The sequence below is a fragment of the Carassius gibelio genome, chromosome A19 (assembly GCF_023724105.1).
Source record: "Carassius gibelio isolate Cgi1373 ecotype wild population from Czech Republic chromosome A19, carGib1.2-hapl.c, whole genome shotgun sequence".
NCBI lineage: Eukaryota > Metazoa > Chordata > Actinopteri > Cypriniformes > Cyprinidae > Carassius > Carassius gibelio.
The window spans coordinates 22,091,882-22,119,257 of record NC_068389.1 but is presented as its reverse complement, the minus strand read 5'-3'; the positions used below and the strand labels follow the sequence as shown (position 1 = coordinate 22,119,257).

General features: G+C 36.3%; 2 protein-coding genes and 1 long non-coding RNA gene across 5 annotated transcripts in view; 2 read left to right on the top strand and 1 right to left on the bottom strand.

The window, feature by feature from the left end:
- The window catches only part of LOC127934925 (histone-lysine N-methyltransferase ASH1L), a 42,887-nt gene extending 27,641 nt beyond the window's left edge, over positions 1-15,246 (top strand). For all 3 annotated transcript variants that reach the window (XM_052532485.1, XM_052532483.1, XM_052532484.1), the window contains 20 exons: positions 99-172; positions 548-593; positions 800-908; positions 1,003-1,209; positions 2,511-2,657; positions 4,183-4,291; positions 4,639-4,800; positions 4,906-4,976; positions 5,213-5,385; positions 5,467-5,619; positions 5,982-6,036; positions 6,251-6,383; positions 6,805-7,074; positions 9,269-9,355; positions 9,565-9,655; positions 9,745-9,883; positions 10,192-10,364; positions 10,505-10,671; positions 11,403-11,895; positions 12,865-15,246. In XM_052532485.1, the coding sequence (XP_052388445.1) occupies positions 99-172; positions 548-593; positions 800-908; positions 1,003-1,209; positions 2,511-2,657; positions 4,183-4,291; positions 4,639-4,800; positions 4,906-4,976; positions 5,213-5,385; positions 5,467-5,619; positions 5,982-6,036; positions 6,251-6,383; positions 6,805-7,074; positions 9,269-9,355; positions 9,565-9,655; positions 9,745-9,883; positions 10,192-10,364; positions 10,505-10,671; positions 11,403-11,895; positions 12,865-12,956 (2,951 nt within the window). In that variant the 3' untranslated portion in view covers positions 12,957-15,246. The remainder of the gene's footprint in view (positions 1-98; positions 173-547; positions 594-799; positions 909-1,002; positions 1,210-2,510; positions 2,658-4,182; positions 4,292-4,638; positions 4,801-4,905; positions 4,977-5,212; positions 5,386-5,466; positions 5,620-5,981; positions 6,037-6,250; positions 6,384-6,804; positions 7,075-9,268; positions 9,356-9,564; positions 9,656-9,744; positions 9,884-10,191; positions 10,365-10,504; positions 10,672-11,402; positions 11,896-12,864) is intronic.
- LOC127934926 (uncharacterized) lies at positions 7,888-8,778 on the bottom strand. Its single transcript, XR_008147940.1, has 4 exons — positions 8,616-8,778; positions 8,347-8,537; positions 8,191-8,268; positions 7,888-8,034 (listed from the first exon to the last, which is right to left on the bottom strand). It is a non-coding gene; the product is annotated as an uncharacterized LOC127934926 (long non-coding RNA).
- Positions 15,247-16,132: 886 nt separating the features above from the next.
- On the top strand, positions 16,133-26,869 carry LOC127935070 (leucine-rich repeat-containing protein 71-like). The gene is given in 15 exon segments (XM_052532660.1): positions 16,133-16,323; positions 16,505-16,627; positions 16,883-16,999; positions 20,033-20,108; positions 20,211-20,285; positions 20,569-20,637; positions 24,045-24,204; positions 24,312-24,395; positions 24,495-24,689; positions 24,829-24,904; positions 25,039-25,112; positions 25,270-25,381; positions 26,302-26,343; positions 26,346-26,383; positions 26,452-26,869. Coding segments are annotated over 15 exon segments (1,467 nt in total). The 5' UTR covers positions 16,133-16,235; the 3' UTR covers positions 26,590-26,869.
- Positions 26,870-27,376: the final 507 nt, after the last annotated feature.

The window sequence follows — 27,376 nt, the reverse complement described above, 5'->3', positions numbered from 1 at the left end:
AGGTGATTAGTTGATTCAATATTGAAATGGTGCAGCCTCAAGTGAAAGGACAAAGAGATTGAATTAAGAACTGCAATTTGTCTTCTGTGTTTGTCCAGGGAAATACTTGAGACAGAAACGCATTGATTTCCAGCTGCCTTATGACATCCTGTGGCTTTGGAAACATGATCAGGTAGCTCCTTAAAACCAAATCTTTCTCTGAGTTGACAACTGCATTTGTCATTTTATGTTTTTTGCTACAAAATCATTTTATTAATACGTATTGTGGTCTTGGTTTCCAATAAACATCCTTAAAACAAGACACATATCTACTTGTAGGATATGAAGTTTATAATATTTCTTATTTTATTATTAAGCTTCCAGAGAACATATTTTTTCATTAAGTTCATGTTTCTTTCCTCATTGTATACAGTGTGTGTATATATATATATATATATATATATATATATATATATATATTTTTATATTTAAGATGATTTTTTGCAGTGTAATGCCTGATTCTCAGCAAAAATCGTTCTGCTAAATTATTAATCTTTGTTCTTTGCAGCTCTACAAGAGACCTGATGTGCCTCTCTACAAGAAGATCAGATCCAGTAAGGAGATTTTCATTAGTTTTTGTCACTACCCATAAGCTCAACAGCTCTGTAGAGCAGAACATACTTGTGTTTCCATAAATATACTGATTTGACAGTTGTTGATTTCTTTATCACTATCCTGCTCTCGTTTTTGCACACATTGTGTTTTGCGTGCGTATGTTTGCAGTTGTTTAAGACTATCACATTAATATTTTCCCTCTTAGATGTCTATGTGGATGTGAAGCCTCTTTCTGGCTATGAAGCCACTACCTGTAACTGCAGGCCACCTGAAGAACACCGCGAGAAGGGCTGTCAGGACGACTGTCTAAACAGGTAAGAGGCTTACACCTTCTCTTTTGCTTACTTATTAGTGCAGTTGTAGTTCATAAAGTGGAGCCCATTGGTTTCTAATCTCTATCTGTCTCAGGATGATCTTCGCTGAGTGTTCTCCAAGTACATGTCCGTGTGGCGATCAGTGTGATAACCAGCGTATCCAGAAGCATGAGTGGGTGCATTCTCTCGAACGCTTCCGGGCTGAAGGGAAGGGCTGGGGGATCCGCACCAAGCAGTCCCTACGTGCCGGCCAATTCATCATTGAGTATTTGGGAGAGGTGGTCAGCGAACAGGGGTTCAGGTAGGCACATTTCAGCTTTAAACAAAAGGAGACACAGACTGCAATGAGTTAAAACACGCATCAGTTTGGTTAATTCCATTATGTGAAGTTCAAATGATATGTATAAACCTTTTTGGGTATGTCATTTATTTTTTGTTGGTTATTATATGTGACCCTGGACCACAAAACCAGTCTTAAGTCCTTGGGGTATATTTTTAGCAATAGCCAAAAATATATTGTATGGGTCAAAATTATACATTTTTCTTTTAATGGCAAAAATTATTAGGATATTAAGTAAAGATCATGTTCCATGAAGATATTTAGTAAATGTCCTACCATAAATATGTCAAAAACGCAATTTTTGATAAATAATATGCATTGCAACCTAATTTGGAAAACTTTAAAGGCGATTTTGCACCTTCAGACTCCAGATTTTCAAATAGTTGTATCTCGGCCAAATATTGTCCGATCCTAATAAAACCATACATCAATGGAAAGCTAATTTGTTCAGCTTTTAGATGATGTATAAATCTCAATTTTGAAAAAAAATTACACTTAAGACTGGTTTTGTGGTCCTGGGTCACACACACACACACACACACACACACATATATATATTTATATACATTTTATTTTTATTTTTTTTTACTGACACAATACTGCCTCAAAGCAGGAAAAAAAAATCAAAATAAAACAAAATAAAATTGCTACCATTTTTTAATAGTGTTGATTTAAAACTGTGCACAAAATTGCACAAAAATAAAAGCATTTAAAATATTCTAATTAAGAATGTGAGGGTAGCAACCATAGTGCATTATTAAAGGTAAAGTTCAAAAATCCAAGATGTAGCTGACTTTTTTTCTGTAGAACCGTAAAGAAGATTTTTAGCTGAAACCGTGGTCCTTGGTGATTCATAAAATGCAAGTCAGCAGCTACACCATCTTTGAGAATTGAAGCATATCAGGGGACACAAAATTAATAGCTGTGGCTCTTGACGATATATGGAGGTGTTATGAAGCAAAACGATTGGTCTGTGCAAGAAAATGAACATTATTTACAACATTATTACCTGCAATCCTTAGCCTCAGGCAATGGGAAATCACATAATTTTTTGTGAACTGGTTCATTCGGATGGTTTGTTTTAATGAACTGGTTCAATTCACTAATCTGTTTATATAATCACACAATGATGTAACATACACACAATTATATTATTAAGGCACCCAATAATGATTGATGGATGTTTAAAAAAAAAAAAACTTGAAACTTTATAAACCTTGAAGAATATTATCACACTTTCAGCCAGTCTGTTTTGTATTTAGGAGCCGCATGATGGAGCAGTACTTCTCCAACAGTGGGCACTACTGTCTGAATCTGGACAGTGGCATGTTCATCGACAGCTACCACATGGGCAACGAGGCTCGGTTTATCAACCACAGCTGCGAGCCCAACTGTGAGATGCAGAAATGGTGAGTGAAACAAAACCGCTGATGAGTCACTGAAGAAGTATGGTAAAAAAAAATCCATCAGCTTCTGATGATCTGAAACAGAAAGGTCATTTTTAAGGATGAGTCATTGAGGATGTGGACAACCACAAGTACTGAGAGAGCAATGACTCTATCTTTAGACTTTAGAAATTGCTGAATTATGAGTAAGCCGTGGGCATGTTGACCAAATTAAAGAAGAAGAGGTCACTGCTGTGGAAACTGTTGTTTCATAAATTAGTTCAATAAGTCAGAATCTAAAAGATTATATATTAGCAATGAGATTGTTAATCAAGATCCAGAGTCAGTGAGCAATATCTGCTTGGTACTGTGACAGAATTACACACACGTTGAGTGTTGGTGTTCACACACATTCCACAAAAAAATGTAATCTCCTCCATCTCTTGGTCTGTTTATGTTTTTCTCTTTCATGCACACATACACACATTAAAAACAGTGCTTGTAGGCTGGATGGTGGCAGATCATTCATCTTGTCACAGAAGAGCGATTATCTGTAGCTTGTGTTTTAGGGTGGGGGACACAGCTGTGCTGCCCAGGGGTTAGCTGTTAGAGCACACACACACAACCACGTCTGTGCCAAAAATGACCTCATTCTACCTTATTGCATAATGTACAACTCAGCCTAGTTGTTCAGTATCAAGCCCAGAATGCTTGATGTTGCTTGAGTTCATTTGCTTTCAAGGCTCAACATTCATATGCAATGCAGCTACAATATATTAAAATCCAGCGATATTGTCGACTTGATTGCATAGTTACTATTTAAAATGAACTGAGCTGAATGATAACATCACTAATTCAATGATGAACTGCCTTTAACTGATAATTGAGTGTTTACTATTGTCATTTTGCATTATATGACACTCTACTTAATACTGGACGGTTACTTTGACACAATCTGTTATGTTAAAAGCACTATAGAAATAAAGGTGACTTGACTATTAAAGCAGTAAGACAGGTAAGACGTCTACCGTGGTTATACTACTGTTAAACAATTTGGGGTCAGTAAGATTTTCTTGTTTTGAAAGAAATGTATAGTTTTATTCAGAAAATTGATCAAAGTGACCGTAAAATGTTTACATTGATGCAAAAATTATATTTTTATTATTAAAAAGTCCTGAAGAAATAAAATGAATCACTGATCCAATGAAATATTAAGCAGCTCAACTGTTTTCAACATTGATAACAATAAGAAATGTTTCTTGAGCAGTAAACCAGCGTGTTAGAATGATTTCTGTAGGATCATGTCACACTGAAATAATGGCTGCTAAAAATTCAGCTTTTTCACCTTAGATGTAAATTATAAAATAATAGAAAACAGTTATTTTAAATTGTAATAATATTTTACAGCATTACTGGTTTCAATTAACGGAATGACCATTTCTTTTTAATTGTATATATAAAAATATTGTAAGTAAATTTGTAAGTAGCCGCAACAATCTGTATTATTGCTTTAGAAACTTGACTAAGCTCGAGTCTGTCTTTCTCTCAGGTCGGTGAATGGAGTGTACCGTATTGGTCTGTTTGCTTTGAAAGACATCGACAGCGGAACAGAACTGACGTATGACTACAACTTCCACTCCTTCAACACAGAAGAACAGGTATGTTGGAAGAGTTGTGCTCACCCGGGTCCTGCATGTCTGATACATGTACATACACGTGCACAGTGTGTATATATGCAGCTGTGTTTTGTAGCGGATGCTTGTACTTCATTGGTCAGGATCGGCGGTGTTGATTCAGTCACTCATAGCCACTTAATAATTTCAGGGTTTGGATTTATTTATATATTTATTATATTATATATTATTACAATTCTGTTAACCTTCTTTTTTTGCATTAAAGCATCTGGTCTTTCATTCATGTTTGTTGATGATTGAACTTCTAGTAGATGTTAAACATTTTCCTCCTGCTTGCCAAATTATATTTCTCTGCTCTTGTTGCTATGCAGCAAGCCTGCATGTGTGGCTCAGAGGGTTGCCGTGGCATCATTGGCGGCAAGAGCCAGCGAATCAATGGGCTGCCTGGAAAGGGGGGCGGATCAGGGGGCGGAGCCCGGAGGCTGGGAAGACTGAAAGAGAAACGCAAGTCCAAACACTCACTGAAGAAGCGGGTATGACAGTTCATTCAATAATGATACACTACTATTGGCTACAGTAGCTACTAGTACAACATTTTCCTAATGCGAAACCATTTTTGTTTCTATTTGACCTTTAAGGAGGAAGAATCCAGTGACAGCAGCAAGTTTTACCAGCATCTTTTAATGAAGCCTATGTCAAACAGAGAGAGGTAGGATGCCATCTCACACTTTTTATTTTCTGGGCGGCTGGTTTTAAAGGGTCATATTTGACGTGCTTTGCAAGTCTAATTAAAAGTCAGGGATGTTTTTGTGCCAAAAACAAGTCATCATTTTAATTTACATTTGGCACATTGAATTAAACGATGTGACTTTATAAGCCGTCTAATATAATAGACTAATCTCTCAAACTCGGACATCCTCCACTGATTTTTTTTGTTTAATTTAGAAACTTTGTGCTGAAACATCGAGTGTTCCTGCTGCGGAATTGGGAGAAGATGCGGGAGAAACAGGAACTTCTGAAGCGAGAGGGAGAGAGAGAGCGAGAGAGGGAGAACAGTGGTCTTTCTCTATACACCCGCTGGGGAGGAGTCATCCGTGATGATGGCAACATCAAGTCAGGTGTGTGGACGTGCACAAGTTTCTTATTATTCTGCTTGGAGTCAATGTTGCATGATTAGCATTGTTTTGCTTTTTTCCCAGATGTATTTCTGACTCAGTTCTCAGCGCTGCAGACGTCACGCTCTGTGCGCACACGAAGACTTGCGGCAGCCGAGGAGAACATGGAAGTTACACGCACTGCACGCCTGGCACACATCTTTAAGGAGATTTGTGACATGATCACAAGCTACAAAGGTAAACAGATGCTAATTCATTCACACAAACACCATCATACTCACACCCATAAAAACCTGCAGTTTTTGCTATTGATTGTATTATCGGCAGTCACTTCAATGGCTGCATAATCATTTTCATTATGCACGGCAAGAAGCAAAGGTCATTTTCAATTATTTAGTTATGCAAAATTCACATAGTGAGGTATGCGATTCTGCAAAAGGCTTTGATTTTTATTTAATCTAGAATGTTTATTCTACTTTCAATTTAATATTAGTGCATTTTTGTTTTAATACCTCAGTCCCATGAGACTTACTTTCAAATAAACACATTGCTTGTGACCTGCATTCTCACATAATCAGTTGCTTTCTTGTTCCTTGAAGATTCATCTGGTCAAACTCTTGCTGCTCCGCTGCTTAACCTGCCTTCGAGGAAGAGGTGAGAAAAATATTATGTTCTTAGTACAGATAATTTCCTATATAAATATGTACTTTTTGAATATTTGGTGCAGTTAAGGAGTCTGCAATAACATTTTCTGATGTATTAAAAACTGCAGTGAGAACAGCCTAAGTTGTGTTTTATGATCACTGTGGCGTCTTCATCTTTCACAGCAATACTTACTTTTTTGTGCTATGTCCATATGTGTCCACAGGAATGTACAGTACTATGAGAAGGTCACCGATCCGCTAGATCTCAGTACCATAGAGAAGCAGATCCTCACTGGTCACTACAAAACCGTCGAGGCATTTGATACAGACATGCTCAAAGTGTTTCGCAATGCTGAGGTTAGTGTCTCTTACACTCATTACTTACAAATATGATTATATCATTATGGCTAATGATAATGAAAATAATTATAATTGATAAAATCATTGTAGTTAATGTAATATATACAAATAATTAATTTGGAAAAAAATTGCACTCTGTAATTTAAAGTTAAAAATAATAGTATAAAATAATAGTATATAAATATAATATAAATATTTTTATTTATTTAAATATATATTATGCAACATAATGTGTTGCATGTGTAGCAACATAACATGGGCAAACCCACATCTACCAAATGATGCAAACAATTATTATTAGTAGGTCCGAAGTGACTTTTCTAAATTAGACATGTTGAAAACACTTCAAAGAATCTTCTCTGGCTTATTTTGTATTACTTTCCTTAATCTCTGTTGTACATTTCCTTATTCTCAACAGAAATATTATGGCCGTAAGTCTGCTGTAGGTCGTGATGTGTGCCGACTGAGGAAGGCATACTATGGTGCGCGTCATGAGGCTGCTGTCCAGATTGATGAAATTGTGGGCGAGACGGCCAGTGAGGCCGACAGCTCTGATTCGCTGGAGAGAGACCACGCCCACCATCACCATGACGGAGGAGGCAATCATGACAAAGACGATGATGTGATTCGCTGCATCTGTGGCATGTACAAGGATGAGGGGCTCATGATCCAGTGTGAGAAGTGCATGGTATGTGCTCATAAACAAGATTACAGATATGAATCCCTAATTTCCCTGTTGAGGAGAGCTGTCACCAAACTAAAGATTTTCACTTCGTAGACTGTAAAATTGGCAAGGAGTGATCAGATTGCATATCTAGGGACCTGAATATTAAAGAGACTTAGAAATACAGTCTTTTGTCACAAAAAGCAACCATCTAGAGTAGCGGTTCCCAGCCACGTTCCTGGAGGCCCCCCAACACGGCAGGTTTTCCAAGTCTGCTTAATTAAACACACCTGATTCAGATCATTAGCTCATTAGTAGAGACTCCAAGACCTGAAATGGTTATGTCAGACAAAGGCAAGATGCAAAATGTGCTCCCCCTTCTGTCTTCCAGATCTCCACCCGGAACCGCTTTGCTCCCCTCCACAACACCTTAGCAACACCCTGCCAACAACCAACAGACCACCTACATAGCAACACCCTAAATACCACTCTAAACACCTTAGCAGCATCCTCAAATTGCATCGCAACACCTTAAATACAATTCAGAACACCTTAGCAACCCCCTGACAACCAAACACATCAACAGCCTACTACCTGCATAGCAACACCCTTAATGCTATTCAGAACACCTTAGCAACACCCTGACAACCAAACACATCAACAGCCTACTACCTGCATAGCAACACCCTTAATACCATTCAGAACACATTAGCAACACCCTGACAACCAAACACATCTACAGCCTACTACCTGCATAGCAACACCCTTAATACCATTCAGAACACCTTAGCAACACCCTGGCAACCAAACACATCAACAGCCTACTACCTGCATAGCAACACCCTTAATACCATTCAGAACACATTAGCAACACCCTGACAACCAAACACATCTACAGCCTACTACCTGCATAGCAACACCCTTAATACCATTCAGAACACCTTAGCAACACCCTGGCAACCAAACACATCAACAGCCTACTACCTGCATAGCAACACCCTTAATACCATTCAGAACACATTAGCAACACCCTGAAAACCAAACACATCTACAGTCTACTACCTGCATAGCAACACCCTTAATACCATTCAGAACACCTTAGCAACACCCTGACAACCAAACACATCTATAGTCTACTACCTGCATAGCAACACCCTTAATACCATTCAGAACACCTTAGCAACACCCTGACAACCAAACACATCAACAGCCTACTACCTGCATAGCAACACCCTTAATACCATTCAGAACACATTAGCAACACCCTGACAACCAAACACATCTACAGCCTACTACCTGCATAGCAACACCCTTAATACCATTCAGAACACCTTAGCAACACCCTGGCAACCAAACACATCAACAGCCTACTACCTGCATAGCAACACCCTTAATACCATTCAGAACACATTAGCAACACCCTGACAACCAAACACATCTACAGCCTACTACCTGCATAGCAACACCCTTAATACCATTCAGAACACCTTAGCAACACCCTGGCAACCAAACACATCAACAGCCTACTACCTGCATAGCAACACCCTTAATACCATTCAGAACACATTAGCAACACCCTGACAACCAAACACATCTACAGTCTACTACCTGCATAGCAACACCCTTAATACCATTCAGAACACCTTAGCAACACCCTGACAACCAAACACATCTACAGTCTACTACCTGCATAGCAACACCCTTAATATCATTCAGAACACCTTAGCAACACCCTGACAACCAACTACAACAACCTAGCTTTACTGCAGCAAAATTTCCACAGTCCAACAACACCTCCCTATCTTTTTAAATCTGTAGTCTATAGGTATTTTGTGAAGACAGGCAGACAATATTTTTTCTATTAAGCAAGATATGCTAATATCAGGGTTAATTTAGTATTATTATAGTATTAGAATGTTTTGACTTGGCCTTTGTTTTTATATTTTCAGTTGAGTTTACGTTTTAGTGAGTTTGCTGTGTGCTTTTGTCATTTTTTTTCTTATATTCTTTTACATTTCTAAATAACTTTTTTTTGTTGTTGTAATTTTAGTATGTCAACCTGAACTTATTTACATCAGTTTATAAGGCTTGTTGAAGTTTAATATCTATTATTTACAGTTAATTATTCATTATTCTGTCATTACTCTTGTTGTTCGTGTGATATGTTGTTTATTGATTTTAAGTATAGGTAATCTATCTCTCGGTGTCTGTCCATCAGGTGTGGCAGCACTGTGATTGTATGCGTTTGGAAGCGGATGTGGAGCATTATCTCTGTGAACTGTGTGACCCTCGTCCAGTGGACAGGGTATGTGACCTTTCAGTCTGTGTAACTTTACAATTCTTTCTTCCTCTCTGACTGTGTTTAGCATGGCCATATGGTCTTTTATCACAACATTTTAAAGGTCACCCCAGGATTAACATCTCCTCTGTCATTCAGGAAGTTTGGAACTCTTGAAAGCTGTTCTGTGTGTGTGTGTGTGTGTCTTTTATGTATTTCCTATCATGTTTCGACAGGAGGTCCCAATGGTGCCCCAACCCAGCTATGCCCAGTCAGGATCCATCTATTATATATGCCTGCTTCGTGATGACTTACTATTGCATCAGGGTACGTGCATGTGTTTGTTTGTGAAATTAAATCTGGTTTGTAGGTTTGACATGTTTAAGTTTATTTATATTTGCATGTGGTTGTTGCAGGTGACTGTGTGTACCTCATGAGAGACAGCAGACGCACAACAGAAGGCCAGCCGGTGCGTCAGTCATACCGTCTCCTGTCTCATATCAACAGAGACAAACTGGACATCTTCCGAATCGAGAAACTCTGGAAAAATGAGAAGTGAGGTTCACCACACTCCCAATATTTAAAATGTCTCCTTATTCAATACTTTTTTTGAACTTTTAATTCAGCATTAAGCATTGACATCCTTGTTGACCCTGGAAAAACATACGTATCATCCAAACAGATTTTAGCGTAAAGGTTAGGCTAAGTTCTTGTCCTCCTGTCAATAGCTTCTGGTTGTAGAGGTAGGCTTGTTTGAAAGGAGTATGTCTTGTTGACTAAATCATTGTCGTCAATGCTTATTCCTTTAATCAACAGAATCACAGACCTTAGATTTGATCTTGACTCTCTTTTTCTTTCTTTAGAGGTGAGAGGTTTGCCTTTGGTCATCACTACTTCCGTCCCCATGAGACGCACCACTCTCCTTCCCGTCGCTTCTATCATAACGAGTTGTTCCGAGTGCCTCTCTATGAGATCATACCACTGGAGGCGGTGGTGGGAATGTGTTGTGTGTTGGACCTGTATACTTACTGCAAGGGTGAGATGTTCACACGTACAACAGTCTTACATAAACAAATCAACAGTGAGATTCAAGACATGTACTGAACCAGACGTTGCTTGCTGAAAACCCCAAACACTTTGCATGCTAATGCCTGCTACTCTTGCTAATGGATTCAGGTCGTCCAAAAGGGGTAGAGGAACCAGACGTTTACATCTGTGACTACCGGCTGGATAAATCGGCACACCTGTTCTACAAGATCCACCGAAACCGGTACCCAGTGTGCACCAAGCCCTTTGCGTTCAACCACTTCCCCAAAAGACTGACACCAAAAAGGGATTTCTCAGTGAGTAACTGTAGAAGCTGTGAATCTGACAAAACTGATAAAGAAGTGGGAAAAATAAAAACCATTAAGAAATATAATTTATCATCTAATATGGCTATATTAATATGTATATATGTGTGTGTGTGTGTCTATATATATATATATATATATATATATATATATATATGTGTGTGTGTAATTTTTTATTTATTTATTTGTATTGATATTTTACAGTATTACTTGGGACATTATGCTATTAATTTTAATAATTATTATTCATATTAACTCTTTTGTAACTTTTTTCATTTAAAGTACAGTACATTACAGATGTTTTGACTTTTTTTTTTACCTATACATTTCTTTTTGAGATTCAGCCAATCATTTTTTTATTCATATTTTTTCCAGTTTAAATAAGAAATGATTAATTAATATTTATTGGAATACATAGTTGTGTTACTTTGCTTTTTAATATTATTATTTTGTTTATTTATTTTATTTTTAAGGATGAAATTTTAATTGGACATAAATTATAGCCCATCATTTTTTATTGTATTCATGTTTTGACAGTTTTAGATGGGATGGGAAGTGGCTATATCAACTCTCTGTTAATCTTATTAAATTAAGTTAGCTTTTTTTCCATTGCTGATGCATAGCTAGCTAACTCATGACTGTTTGAATGTAAACTAGTTGATCAAGCAAGTACACTAGTTGTATCCACATTCATTTTTTTTAAATTTTATCTCTGACTACAGCCTCACTATGTGCCGGATAACTACAAGAGGAATGGCGGCCGCTCCGCCTGGAAGAGTGAGCGGCCCAAAGGTGCATCAGCGTGTGATGAAGAGCCCTCACCCAGCGTGTCATGTGATCAGCTGTCTGCCGGCTTCTCGAGAGATGGGGACGAGGATGGAGGGAGAGGAGCAGAGGGAGAGATAGAGACCACGCAGGAGGACTCCAGCGCCCCTGTATCCCAGCTTTCCACATCACAGGAAAGGAGGACAGGTGGGGAGGAAGAAGACATGGAGGAAGAAGAGGAGGGTGAAGAGAGGGTAGAGAGGAGAGAGACGGACGAGGGCTCCCGAGAGAAGGGAGGAGGAGGAGGGCGAGATGCGCTGGACGCCCCATGCTTATCCTCACTCTCCTCTTTACCTCTTCATCCATCAATCCTGGGAAGAAGGGAAGCACAGAGAGAGCGGCTGAACAAGATTCTGCTCGACCTGCTGCACCAGGCGCCCAGCAAGAATGGTAAGGGAAAAAAAGTATTTAACCAAAAGGTTTTAGTAACATTACATTCCTTCAAACCTAATTCAATTCTTTAAACTAAAGAAATGTAAAAGCCTCTTTATGGGTGCCTTTATTTTGGGCATTCAATAACATAAATTATATTATGCTCCAAGCACAAATACTGAATGTGCTTTTGACATTAGAAGATTTCTTTGAAACGGACTTAAAAGACTCGGAGTTTCTCAAATGAATCAATGAAATATTGAAATTCATTGAATTCATTTCTGATTTATGTAGGGGTAAAAATGTGATGTACATTTCTTTCTGTTAACCATAAATGTTAATGTGGCTAATAATTTATTTTATTCATAATTTACAGTTTTAATATTAATATATATGTATATATATATATATATATATATATATATATATATATATATATATATATATATATATATATATAATATATGATATTACATTGCATTTATAATCCATATTATTTTACTTTTAAAATGATCAATATTAACAGTATTATTTTGTGTTTAAAAGTTTAATATAAGTATATTATAGTATACTACAAAATATGTTGTCTTGTATTTTTGTTTCCTGTTTTTTTTTTGTTTTTCTTTTTTTGACCTTTAGATTCCTTTGTTAGATTGACCCATAAATATTACAATGATCAATCATTTGTTATGCATATTGTATTATTCATTTATTTATTCATATTTTTCAGGGGGTTTTTTTCAGTTTAGATGGGAAATATTATTAATGTAATTATTAATATAATGTTTATAGTTATTACTTAAGATTTTAATATTTAACCAGTTTTGTTTTTATAAAAACTGTTGATAAAGAACTGATTCTTTGAACTTATTTTATATTCAATAAAAAACACCATGTGTATTCATAATCTGCTCTTGTAGCCACGCACTACTACAAATAGTAACCTCTAGTTTGATGAAAACCATTGTCTTAATGTTTCCCTTACAGCGATAGATGTGACGTATCTTCTGGAGGAAGGCTCTGGTCGCCGCCTCCGCAGACGGACACTTGGATTGAGCGAATTTATTTGCAGGAAGTAATGTTGACAACACTCTGCTGAGCTCGCCTGCTGAGCAGCAAGAGAATGATAAAAAATGGAGGAGCAGAGGTGGAGTACACCTGGCAACAAGGGGGAAAGCTGCGGTGAAAGGCTTCATGCTCATATTTATATCTTGCCGCTTCTTTTTCTAAAGGAGCTACAAGAGAGACCAGCCCGAGCTCCGTGCACTAAGGACCTGCCGTTTGCTGCAAGTCATCAACCTTGATGCATTTAGAAAGTACAAGTGTCAGACATAGGAAAGTTTAAACTGAAGAGAATAGGCCACGATTTGAAATTCTAACTGAGTTATTACAGATGAACTATGACTTCACTGGTCAAATGTGTCCTATGACTAAGAGGTACTATATTTGGCCTTTGGTTCAGGTGCAAATGGAAAAATGGGAGTCCGGCGCCACCTTATGGTCGACAATGGGAATGACTTGACATGAAAATAAAAAATAAAAATAAAAGCATCATAGGAGGTGTAGTGTAGCGCATACTCACTGCCCATAGGCTGAGAAAAAGAGAGAAAGTAGAAACCTGAGAAAGAACGTTGGCTAACTGCACTTTTAACAACATAAACAAGGACATCCTTCGCTCCCGGAGATGTTTGGATAAGACACTAATTCTCACGCAGTATTGATCAATGCTGTATGATAAAGCAAAACATAAGTATGTTACCTTCTTTTTCTGTCCGTTTTTTTTTGTTATACTCCAATTTCATTAGGAATGGAGCACGACGGGGGCTATCCATATTTGTGAGCTCGGGACTTCGGGACTGGAATGTTTCCCTTCTGTTATTGTGGCCATTGTGATTGGTTAGAATGGCTGCCAGCCCCGCCCCCTTTTTTAAAAGTATTTAATTCACCAGCTTAAAAATACAACAAAAAACTAAATCTAGCAGTGGAGGTGCGCTGGCTTTATATAACGCCTTAGAATGCCGTTATCTTGAGCGTTTTTTTTTTGTTTATGGTAGTGGGTGAGATTCTTTTCGGTGTTTGTGTGTGTGGGTGTGTGTGTGTGTGTGTGTGTGTGTGTGTAAGCCCATTCTAATAATATAAATACAAATGAGAAAACAACTAAGGGCTTCACAGCAGTTAATAAACGGTTAAATTCACAAGAACTTGTATCATGTGATGTCAGATTTTTGGTTTGTGGTTTGCAGGGCGGGTGGGATGGGGTCGGGTCCAGGTTTTAGTGTTGTTGTTATCTTTTCTTTTATTGTTTTTAATGGCCTTTCAGGTTGCCATGGAGAATGTTTATAAAAAAAATCATGATGAGATTTTTGCCCATAATGCATCAGCTATGACAGAGAAGTATTTCAAACCCCATAGATGTACCGAAATAAAAAAACAATGAAAACTGACTTAACTAAAGGAAAATTGTATAGTGCCAAGCTATGTATATAAACAGACGGGAAAATGTGAGAAATGTCTCCAAAAGCAATATCTTGATAATGGATTTTGTGTATTTTATTGTACAGGATTCAGCCCTTTATGTATTATTAGTGTTATTATTATTATTATAATTATTACGATTCTTCTGATTATTTTGCAATTTGTATTGACAGAACTGTCGCGTGTAAAATTACAAAATGTGGATGAGAAAGCGGCAAAGATTATGATTTAATAATCGCTATAAATTTCCTGTGTAAGCTACAAAGCATCTGAAACGTGACTTGAGCTCAGTGTGAGAGGGAGGATCGTCTGATGACCTCGCAGTGACCCCACACCTGGCCCCCGTCACTGTAATAATTAATATTAACATTATTATTATTACTTTTTGAGGAGAAAAAGATATAATGATCCTCGTTTTATTGCTGCAAAGTGTTGAACACTAAAAAAACAAACCAACATGAAAATGTAAAATGATATTTTTGGCAAAAACAAGCTGTCAACCCAGTATCATGTTCGTAATCTTTTTAATTTGTAAAAAAAGAAAATTAGTTTTTTTTTTTTTTTTCTTCAAACGAGAATTGGACATTGTTCTGTTTTTTTGTGATCGCGGTCATACATATAATGCTTGTATTTCTTGTATTTGTGTGTTTTTGTGTGATTTGTTTAGTTATTTTTAGACAATCACAGAATAAGATGCAAGCATTGTATATGGACAGACTGGCAGGCATTTTGTGATGTTGTGTACAGTTTGTCGAAACTTCTTCCACTCTGGTTCAAAGTTTGTAATTATAAAGTCATGAAAAATGCTGTTGGTTTTTACTTTTTTCTGTTTTATATTCTATTTGTTTTGTTTGTTTGTTTGTTTTTTAATAAAAAGCACTACATTATTGTGAATATACTTGCCTGTTGCTCATACATTTAGCAGCGAATCTGTGAAACAGTTCTTTATTAGGTCATAACCGTTATTACTCCAGGTATACAGACAAATCGTATTTGAACTGTATGGACAGTCATCTTCAAATAAAGTGAATTATAACTATTGCGTAGCACATTGACATTGTGTACTATCATTTGAACTACCAAATACATTTAATAAAAGCACTTAGTAAATAAATAGTTTAATGCCATACACTCATAACTTATGTTTTCACATATATTTACTATGATGCAGTTTCTAATTTTTGAAACATCTGCCAATTGTTTTGAAGAATGCAACATTTTTGCTTTGAAATGAATCTCAAGATGTTATCGTAAAACTTTTGACTCATTCTTCATAAAGATTATAGTATGTTTTTGCAATTAAAACTTATTACGGTGTCTTCCGACAGAAGAAATATATTAATTTGAAAAATGTATTATTATTTTTTTATTATTTTTTTTTTTTTTTGGTCAGCACCTATGAAACATTTATCAAATATCACTCTAATTCATCTTACAGCAGCTAAGTCAAATTACACCTCCAGAAAAATAGTTCCTGCATTTAATATATGAATTATATGCAACATTTATTATTATTACTTTATTTTCTGTGTGACAGAGGTTACAATTTAAAGATGGAGCTGAAAATCCTTTTTAAACCAGTAATTTATTACTGTATCTATTCTAGTAAGTTTGTCCAGGTTTTATATTAGTTATCTGACATTATTTTTGTTGTATATAATACTACTGGTGACAGTTTTTGAGTGACAGGCAGATGGTCATTTTTCTGTTTGGCGCCATCCCCTAGGTGACGCCAGCGCGAGCTGTTGGCATAGCAACGGAACACAACCTGAGCTGACAACAAACTGAAAGAAGTTACTTCACTATATATTTATAATAATATATAAATCATTTAAATTAATATATGTTTAGGCTTACCCAACTGTTGGGAATTTTCCGCATAAATGATGAAAAAACGAGTTGAAAAATATTTAAAGGAGAAAGCGGACAAGGTGGATTGTGTGACTGACGAAGAACCACCTAAAACCGCAGGTATGTGACCGTAAAGACAGACAGACGGACTATATTTTGGCTTCATGTAATCTTTAAATATCCAAAATATATGCCATGTCCAAAGATAGGCTGTTTGTTGGAATTAAAATGCTGTGTGATAATCCCTGACGCAAATAAAGTCAAATAAAATGTCAGTGTGTTTTTGTATCGCTCACATTAGATGATTACCAGTGTTCAGGAAATCTGGAGCAGGACTTCACCAAACTGTGTAAACTCATGGCTGTGAAAGACATCCCTTCTGTGAAGATAAAGCAGTCAACATCTACAAATAGAGGAGTTATGGGTGAATACTGTTGTACAAAAGACGTACATTATAATGTCTACTCTACTAAAGGATGATATTTGTATATTGCCTTATGGTTTATGCTTAATACTATTTAATCGTCTCTTTTATTACATTTATATAAAAAATACATTTATGCATTTAGCAGACGCTTTTATCTAAAGCAACATTTCATTCATTCAGGTTAACAATTTTCTCCTATTATGTTATAAACTCTTCATTTTTTCCTAATAAAAACCCTAACCCGGACTGAAGAAGACAATCAATTTCAGACATCCTTAAGTCAAATGACAACATGGTCCTCTAAGCCTTGTCTTCGGATAGAGCTGGAGAAAGAAGACCACAGCTGTGTAAAGGAAGTCAAAATATCTGGTAAGGTTGTTTTCTTCGTAAATAATAAGGTGTGGCTGTTCACAAACAAACAAAAAAACATGCCAGACACTCAATACAATACAATACACATTTTACATATTTAATGATACAAACATTACACTGATTAGTCGTAATAAAAACATGCCTACGACTATATTCTTAATATTGTTTTTAAAAAGGGAAAACATTATGAATTCAGACTCCTCCACTCCAAAAAAGGGTGACCACATTTCTAAATAAGATCTGATATTCTTTCTACAGCAGCCATAGTTTCCATTGAGTATTCTAATAATTCATTTAACAAATTGTTAATATTTAATGACTGCTTATTTTTCCAAAGTTGGAAAATAGTTTTTTTTTTTAGCTAGAATTAAAGCAATGTAGACTCATTTCACATAATGTGGAGCAACATCAGTCTCTGAAAATAATCCTAACAAACAAAATGAAGGAGACATTGGTAATTCAATTACAATATGTAATTTCTCTATAACCCCCAACCAAAACTTCTGCACAGGACTATACCATAAAGAGTGGAGGTAGTATCTACAGTACCGAGATTACATTGGACACAGATGGGTGAATTAATAAAACACATTTTAATAAAACACAGTTTTCTGTTTTGTGTAAAATGTGTGCAAAATCTAATATTGAATAATTTGTAAATTATAATTATTAATAAAAGAAAACATCTTTTTACAAATTTGTGTCCACACATTAAAAACCTGGGAATGAGATAAATCAGAGTACCATTTTTCGGGTATCAATGTATCTGTAAGAAGTAAAACATTTTCTGCTGTGTGTGCACTTTGGATGAGTTAAATACAGTGCATGAATTCTGAGTATGGGCCAACATACTTGGCTGTATGTCACATCACTTTCACTATATAATACATTAAAAAGTTTGGAACATCTGTCCCCCTTAATTCAGACAATTATGCTTGGATGGGTTTTTTTTTTTTTTTTTTTTTTTTTGCAATAAAAACCAGATATAATTGCTTTCAGTGATTGGAACCATTTAGAAGAAGGCTCAAATGGAATCATTGAAAATAAATAATTAATCGTGAGGATTTTCATTTTGACATTTGCTATTCACCCTATTAAAGAAAGAGGCAAAGTATTCCAGCATTTAAAACATTAGTAATTTTTTTTATATATATCAGAGAGATATTTAAATAAACAATTTCTGAAAGATTTAAAGGGGGGGTGAAATGCTATTTCATGCATACTGAGTTTTTTACACTGTTAAAGAGTTGGATTCCCATGCTAAACATGGACAAAGTTTCAAAAATTGAGTTGTACGTTTGAAGGAGTATTTTTGGAACTTGTTTGTCACAAGTTTCGGAAAGTCTTTTTCGAGTATGGGTCTGTGTGACGTTAGATGGAGTGGAATCTCCTTATATGGATCCTAAGGGCACTTCTCCTGGAAGAGCGCGTGCATGCCCGTAGAGCAGAGCAGAGCAGAGACATTCACTGATCAGAGCGAGAGACCGAAATGTCACAAAAGAAGTGTGTTTTTGGTTTCCAGGGCAAGACAACCCTGCACAGATTACCACAAAAAAAAAAAAAAAACAGCATTAAGGGACCAGTGGGTGGAGTTTATTTTTACAGAGCATCAACGGAGTTGTGCAAGTGTTTGTGTTTGTTCCCTGCATTTCGAAGATGCTTGTTTTACAAACAAGGCCCAGTTTGACGCCGGATTTGCATATCGCTTATTTTTTTATGTAATGCAGTCCCAACGAAAAAGGGTCACGATCGTGTGTTGGAACCACAGGCAGTGAGTAAAACATGCTTGAAATATCTCTGTGTTGTTAACTTAGCTATCGGCGCGTAAGCACATCAAGTAAACAACATGCGATGTTGTCATCAAACTGCACTTCCCACATGTACAAAAAAAAAAAGACGACATAAAGTGGAACTTGGTCATTTTCCAAAACCGCTAAGCAAATATATACAGTTTCAATACATACTACTTAGAGACGTCCTGCTGTAGTCGTTGCTGCTGCTGCTCTTGTTAAATTTCAGCCTCTGGATCTGATTCTGGATCATAAATATACGGCTGAATCTGACTTTTAGCCATGGTTTGTTTTGGATGATGTTTTTTTTTTCTCAGGGTAATGTCAGTTTCCAGATGCTCTCAACGCAAAAGCCTACTTGCGCTCGTGATTCTTTAGCTCCGCCCACACGTCACGCCTCCAGCCGCTCGTGTTTTTCCAGGAAAAAATGATACAGACTATCTTTCTCTTATAAATATAATAAAACTAAAGACTTTTTGGAGTTATGAAGGATGCAGTACTATTCTATAGGTACTCAAGATTAACAGGATATTGAGTGAAAACGAGCATTTCACCCCCCCCCCCCCCCAAATAAATAATTAGGGATGCACGATATTGGATTTTGGCCGATATTCGATATGCCGATATTTTCAAAATAATTTTGGCCGATGCCGATACCGATATCGATATATATACAAATATATACTGATATATTTAAACTTTAATTTTACTGAAGAGAAATCCATGTATCTCTTCTGTACTGATTCTACCATAAATTTATTATTTTACAAATGTAGACAGACATTCACATCTGAAAAACAGGTCAATTATTTCACTTGGAGAATATCGGTTTGGCTCATCGGTAGAAATATTCATATCGGCCGATACCGATAATGGTCATTTTAAGCTTTTATCGGCCGATACCGATATTGTGCCGATATTATCGTGCATCCCTATAAATAATTAAACCCAAGTATTTAATACTACCTCTACAGTTTCTTTGAAGGTTAAGCTTCAAAGTCATAACATTTCTGATGAGTGCTTCAGGCTCATTGGAAGAAGGATTTTCAGGAATCTCATGAAGATCAAATGATCTCACATAGTCCTAGCTTTTCATAAATTCTTGTATTTTCAGAAGTGAGAGTGTCAACTTGTTTAGTAAGTTTTGCGCCCGATGTCTGCAACAATTTATTCTCTATTTGAAGTTGTTCAATGTGATCATATGCAAAATTTAAACTGAATTGTTGTTATTTGTTGATAGGATGGAAGATGGATGAGGTGGTGCTTCAGGTGTTGAGCAGGATATTGCCGTCCCTCAGTAACTTACAGTGTTTACAGTAAGACTTTGAGTGTTTGTGTTGTATGAATGCTTATGGGTGTCCAAGTTACATATAAACAATATGATATGTAAATTTTTCATTAATGGTGATTCATTGCAGCATGTGGCGTGTGGGCCTGACGGATTACACTTTCACCTCCATGAGAAACACAGTGTCGTTGTGCTCAAATCTTAGGTAAGAACAGTCAAAGGATAGAATGACTTTTCATTATTTCTTGCCAGTGTTATTAAGACCGACATTCAATGTGTTATAAACTCTTAATTTATTCATTTAAGATTAATTAAATATCATAATGTTATTTAAGGCTTAAATTATCATCTTTCATGAAATCATAGTGGGCTATAGGTCTGCTAGTTTATGCTTTACACCAGAGGCAAGATATCTGTTTGAAAAATAAATTATGGTAATTGATACTGGAAAATCTGATAACAACATTTACCAAATTATATCTTGCTAGGAAAGTGGTTTTGGAGGGCAATCCACTCGCTGAGCAGAGTTACCACTTACTCATAGCGGAAGACAGCATGTGAGTCATTTTCATTTTTAAACATACGTACACTGTCGTGGAGCACACAATGGTCTTCTCAATGTAGTAAATGAAGTTCAGGAAGCAGAGTTCCAGATGTCAAAATAAGACTTTATTGGACAAAGCAACAAAGCCGAGATGATGGTCACCGCATCTGAGTCTTTGTCTGACCTGACATTCATGCTTATACCTTATTCTTATCAGTCTTTGAAACCAAAGATTGGTAGCTTGGTCTCTGATTGCTCTTACTCCACTAGTTTTACTCCACTCGTTCTTACTTGTCGTGGTATACTTTCTAACTGTGGACTCCTGCTAGTTTGAACCATTCTCCTAATACTTTTTATCTCATCAAGGTCAAGTTATCTTTATTATTCCCTTATGGTAAATTTGTTGTGCATACAAGAGATTCAGCTATCCATGCTTAAAGGGGTATCATTATGCTTTTTCACTTTTTCAACTTTAGTTAGTATGTAATGTTGCTGTTTGAGCATATAAAAGATCTGCAAAAATACAAAGCTCAAAGTCCACTTCAAAAGTGAAAATGAGTCAGTTAACCACCTGATTGAAACCATCAGCACAACAGGTTTTACAACAGGGTCTACAGATTAAACTAAACTCTGTTTCGTTTAGTTAAATGTATGATACTTGCATTGCTTTGGCCGTTGAATAAGCAACAATAATAATAATAATAATTCTTTACATTTATATAGCGCTTTTTTTCTAGACACTCAAAGCGCTTACATAGTCAAGGGGTATCTCCTCATCCACCACCAGTGTGCAGCATCCACCTGGATGATGCGACGGCAGCCATAGTGCGCCAGAACGCCCACCACACACCAGCTTACTGATGGAGAGGAGACAGAGTGATGAAGCCAATCAGCGGATATGGGGATTGTTAGGAGGCCATGATGGTCAGAGGCCAATGGGCGAATTGGGCCAGGATGCCGAGGTCACACCTCTACTCTTTTACGAAAGACATCCTGGGATTTTTAATGACCACAGAGAGTCAGGACCTCGGTTTAACGTCTCATCCGAAGGACGGTGCTTGTTGACAGTATAGTGTCCCCATCACTACACTGGGGCGCTAGGACCCACACAGACCACAGGGTGAGCACCCCCTGCTGGTCTCACTAGCACCTCTTCCAGCAGCAACCTAGTTTTCTCAGGAGGTCTCCCATCCAGGTACTGACCAGGCTCAGCCCTGCTTAGCTTCAGTGGGCAACCGGTCTTGGGCTCCAGGGTGATATGGCTGCCGGCAACAAGATGTAGTCTCAGATGAAAGTCTTGATGATTTGAAGGTTTGTTGGTGTTGGGATTGCAATCATATTCTTCCATGATGAAGAGTGAAAAACTCCAAAGATGTTATTCTGACTCGGTCGTGTCAGAAAGTTCTCCCAGATGGAAAGTGAAGACATGGCTGTAATCAAGGCCTGACAGTTGCCAGGTGTGTCGGCCCTGGGACTCAGTAACCAGAAGATGAAGCAGAATACAGGAAGGTGATGAGAGAAGAGCCCAGTGGGTCTCTGATGTAAGGCCTTTTAACTTCTGTGGATGTCACACCACTGGTGGGGCCACTGAGGCAATGGTGACCTAAACTTTTGGAGGCAAAGTTTACGACTCTTTGTCTTTGAGTATAGAATTTGCATATGACCTGGATTGTGTGTTAATGCAAAGCTATCAAAGATTCTTAGAACAATAATATGTTGCAGAGGTATCAACATATAATATACCTTCTCATTTAGATCATCGAAACAAGAATTCATAGATACCAAACATGCTATAGGTTATATTACCCAAGGATTCTATCATAAGCATGCATAAAACAGTATACGATGCAAAAGACAATATACAAGAAACAGTAATAATATACACAATGACTTAGGGGTTATGCATGATAGGAAGTTCATAGTAATAGGGAAGAGTCCATTTCTGTGGGCATTGTTTTTCCTGTGGGGAAATGGAGTAGCTCTGAGCACATTCCTTTGAGCAATAAAAGAAGTGTTGTCAGATGATTTTTCATTGCTTGCGATGGTAACCAGAGGCCTGTTCAGCCTTTTTGGGGAGTTAGTTGCTTTTCGGGACTGTCCACAGAACTCTAACACATAGTTTGCATTTTAGGTGAGGGGGTTTGCCGGATTATTCATTAATGAATGGTTGTGTGTCTGATTGGTCCAAACGCTACACTTACAACATATTCTACCATTCAAAACTTTGGAGTAAATTTTTTGGGATATTTTATTAATTATTTTATTCAACCAGGACGCATTCATTGATTAAAAGTGAGAGTAAAAACAATGTTACAAAAGTAACATTTATTACAGTTTTCTCAAAAATATTAAACAGCAAAAAAATTAATAGTAATAATAAAATAAATATATACATTTGATAATAATAGCATGTTTCTTGAGTAGCAAATCATCATATTAGAATTATTTCTGAAAGATAGGTGACACTGAAGACTGGGGTAATGGCTGCTGAAAATGAAGCTTTGCCATAACAGGAATAAATTACAATCAATTTAAAATATATTAAAATAAAGAGTGTTATTTAAAATTGTAGTAAAAATAATTGAATTATTTATTTATTTATTTATTTATTTACAAGTAATGACTTACCTTAAATGGAGGTTGTGTCAAATTTAGTTCATTTCTGGGTACAAATTTGAAATAGGGCTGCATGATTATGACAAAAATCATAATTGTTGATTATTCCTTAAAATTGTAATTGTGATGATTAATTACGAATATCACAATTTACATTGAATGGTGTTTATACCATTGTTTGAAGCCTTAAATGTCAACTATACATAAGATTTCTTTCTTTAGTGGACAATTAAACAAAGCCAAGATGCCAGTTGGCCATCTGAACTGGTCTCGTTTACAAGCTTCCATTCTTATACAGTTTCTTTATAAGTCATATTAAGCATATAGGTCACCTTTTTATATATGTTATTCCACTTGATTTTTTTTATTAGCTCCATTGATTCATTGATTGGTGATTGGGTGACTTTACCCACTGGCTTTAAATTTTTATTTTTTGTTTTCCCACTGGTCTGTTTATACTTTTTTTATTTAACCCTCTCCAGGAGCCCAGAGGCATATATATATATATATATATATATATATATATATATATATATATATATATATATATATATATAAAACATATGAGTTGTCAGAGTGTTAATAATATGGACAGTGTACACATTATTAATTCTGGAAACCTTCATACACAATCTCAGTTACGTAGGCCATGAGGCCTTTAAAGTACATCTGACTCGAATATCGAAATGATGTTAGAATGTGTGTTATAATGTTTCTCTCTCCAAATAACAAAATGCTTTATTTGTAGTATTTCACTTTTTTATTTGAGTTTTTCAAGCTTTTTTCAAAAAATGTCCATGCCAGGTTGACGGACTTATCACTACGTAATAATCGTATAGGAGAGGAAGGAGCTTGTCTGATTGGCTTGGCTCTGTCCACTGTACACTCTGCCAACAAAAACCTCCTGTCCCTCAACCTAGCCTTTAATAGTATTGGTGATGCAGGTGCAATTCACATTTCTCAGGTGTGTAAAATTTAACTCTGTCCATCTGAAGGCATTCAGACGGTTTCTAATGATATCAAGACTGCATAAAACCGAGTTTTTAATATCACCTATCCCTCTTCTTAAAGGGTCTACGTCTCAACCGTTCCTTGCTGTGTCTGTCATTATCCTACAATCAAATAGGGGATAATGGAGCAGCTCATTTGGCTGAGGTATACATATATACTTCTATTAACAACTACATTTTATATGCCTTACTCTGCCTAACTTGGCACATTAAAAATGTATCTTTTTCTAACATCCTTATTTAGGTGCTTGGCCCCTTTGCTCTGACACATGAGGAAATAGTTGAGAGGAGGAAGCTGTTACTTAAAGGTGAAGAATCAACAATGGTCCAGCCATCTCTGGTTAGTCTTGCAGACTCACATGAGCGACCTCTTTCCGTCCGCAGCAGCTCTTCATTGGATCGCCTCAACAAGAGTACAAAGAACCCCACCAAAAAGAAGGTAGAGCAGTGCTGTTCCCTGTATATTGTATATATATTTGATGACATGAATAGAGTTTGTCCTTGTTTAAGAGATACAATACAATGGTTTACAGTTGTTTAATAATGTTTGTAGCAAGATTTTACTTAATCGTGTGTAGGACAACCCTAAGAAAGAAGAGAAACCAGCAGCCGGTCAAGCAACAAAAAAAGAGGAGCCAAAGGTGGCCAAGAAAGGTAATTGAACTCCTTTGACACCTGTTTGTTTGCAAACTTTATATTTTACTTAATATATTTCACATATTTGTATATGGTATATTTTATATAGTTAACATGTAGAGAAAATATTTTCTGTCTTGCTTTTCATTCAGACAATAAATTTCCCCGTGTTCAAGCTGGAAAAATAGCAGGCAAAGACAACAATCTGCCAATATCTGAACAAGAGGTAAGAATAAGACAAAGACAGACAGGAAGGAAAATTCTACATTTTATATCTATATCATATTTAATTTGTCTGTTTGTTGATAAGAATTTCATGAGTTTATGAAACCCCTGCTATAATTAGATATTTCCCATTAAATATGGACTCATTTGTTTGTCAGAGAGTGGACGTGGTTGAGACAGTGATTCCTCTATTGGATCCTGGAATCGTACACACTGGAGGGAAAGTCATTCATCCGGGAAACACATGCCTTACTTCTCTGAATCTCTCAGGTGATTTCCTTTCCGAATTGATTTCATTTCAGAATTAGCATGAAATTGTAGGGGAACTACAGTTAAGCCCCGTAGTGAGAGACCAATATGCTCAATGAACACCAGGAGTCAAGTTCAGTCAGTTGACAGACAGTTTAGTGAAGACAGAGTTCTCCACAGGCCGTAGAAAATTTGTAAGAGGAGCCAGCATCGATCTAACTCAGAATATGGACCCACTAGTACATGTGCATCTCAATAAATTACAATGTTGTGGGAAAAAAACTTCATTTATTTCAGTATTCACATTTGAATATGAATGTGAGCCAAAATCATCACAATTAAAAGAACCAAAGACTTGAACTTCAGTCTGTGTGCATTGAAATTTATTTAATACACGAGTTTCACATTTTTAGTTGAATTACTAAAATAAATTAACTTTTTCTATGGCATTCTAATTTATTGAGATGCACCTGTATTTATAGTCATACAGATGATCAGTTGACGTTATTTACACAGGTTCTGATAGGTTAACATACTTAAGAGTTACTGGATACATGCGGTGCATTGGTCTTTAAATGTCTCATACATCTATCATGGTACTGCATAATAAAATAAGAAAAAAGTTCAAAATCATTACTATTTTTCTATAAAATATAACATTTATATAATGATTCAGAGGAATTATTTCAAAACAAATACATATTCTCTGGAAGCCGGACTAAATGAGTAAACACTGTTACTGCATTCCTGACATGGGTCAGAACCTCCGTTGTCTCTCGGATATCATATAAAGACATTGCTTGTAACAAAAATACCAGAATAGATAGGCTACACTAGTTTTAAGAAAACTATAATTATGTATTCATGATATTATAGAAGAGGAGGGGACTGGAAATCAACTCAACTTCAAAACATAGCTGTTTTCTTTTCTGATAATGCAGGAAATAAATTGTCTGAGCAGTCACTCAGGATGTTCCTGTCAGGGTGACAGGTGAAGGTGGTCTTCTGCGTCTTTCTCTCAATGTAGGCATCATAATTATTTTTCTAATCCTTTTTAAAGAGCTTGTTTTGATTTCAACTATGTTTTTCAGAGGAATCAGTTTCCCTCAGATTGTGACACCTTGCTGAAGATACAGGAAATTATGTCCCTCAGGGACCCTCTTAAGAAAAACCTCTCTGGTCAGGTGGAGGATGAACATGGTGAACCCAAGACCACCAATGAAGCCTAACAGAATGACTAGAAGGGTTTAATATTTGCAATTTATATGAAAGATTAATATATGCATTTACTGCCTCAGCTCAACCATATGAATATCTCATGCTTTCATTTAGTCTGTGGCTTTTTTATCTTTTCAGTATTGTAATTTTACATATACACTGGCATTATATGTGGAGCAAACAAAGTTCGTGACAAAGGGTTACATATTAGTTTTGATTTATTTAAGTAAACTTTTCCCTTGAAATATTATTTAGTTGGTCTGGGCTTTTAGGGCAAATGATTGCTGAAAAACCCTGTATTGTTTTATATTTATATGTGTTTTATATATATATATATATATATATATATATATGTTTTATATTTCTCTATATTTCTGCATTAAGCTAAAAATGCTAAAAACCAATTGGTAATATGCTTTTCTTTTTTTCGAGAATTATATTAGCTAATATCTTTGTATATAAAATTATAATTGTACCATAAGCTACATGTTTATTAAAATAAACCTTCACATAATAAGTATGTTACTCAATTCTTTAATTTTTTTATCTGCAGAGTTCCATCCTAAACACAAACTGACTAATCAACTGTGTTTGGTTCATCCTTGCCGGCGCTGAGAAAAGTAACAGATGGCAAGTGCGATGGCTCTTCCATAAGCGAGTTTAACGATGAATTACAGATGAAAAAAATACAAATAGAATCTTTAATGGCCATTTGATAGAATGCACACGTGGAGAAACGCGTTAAACTACAATAATTATCATTAAGCGTTTTGTGGGTGTGACTAATCCTCCCGCGTC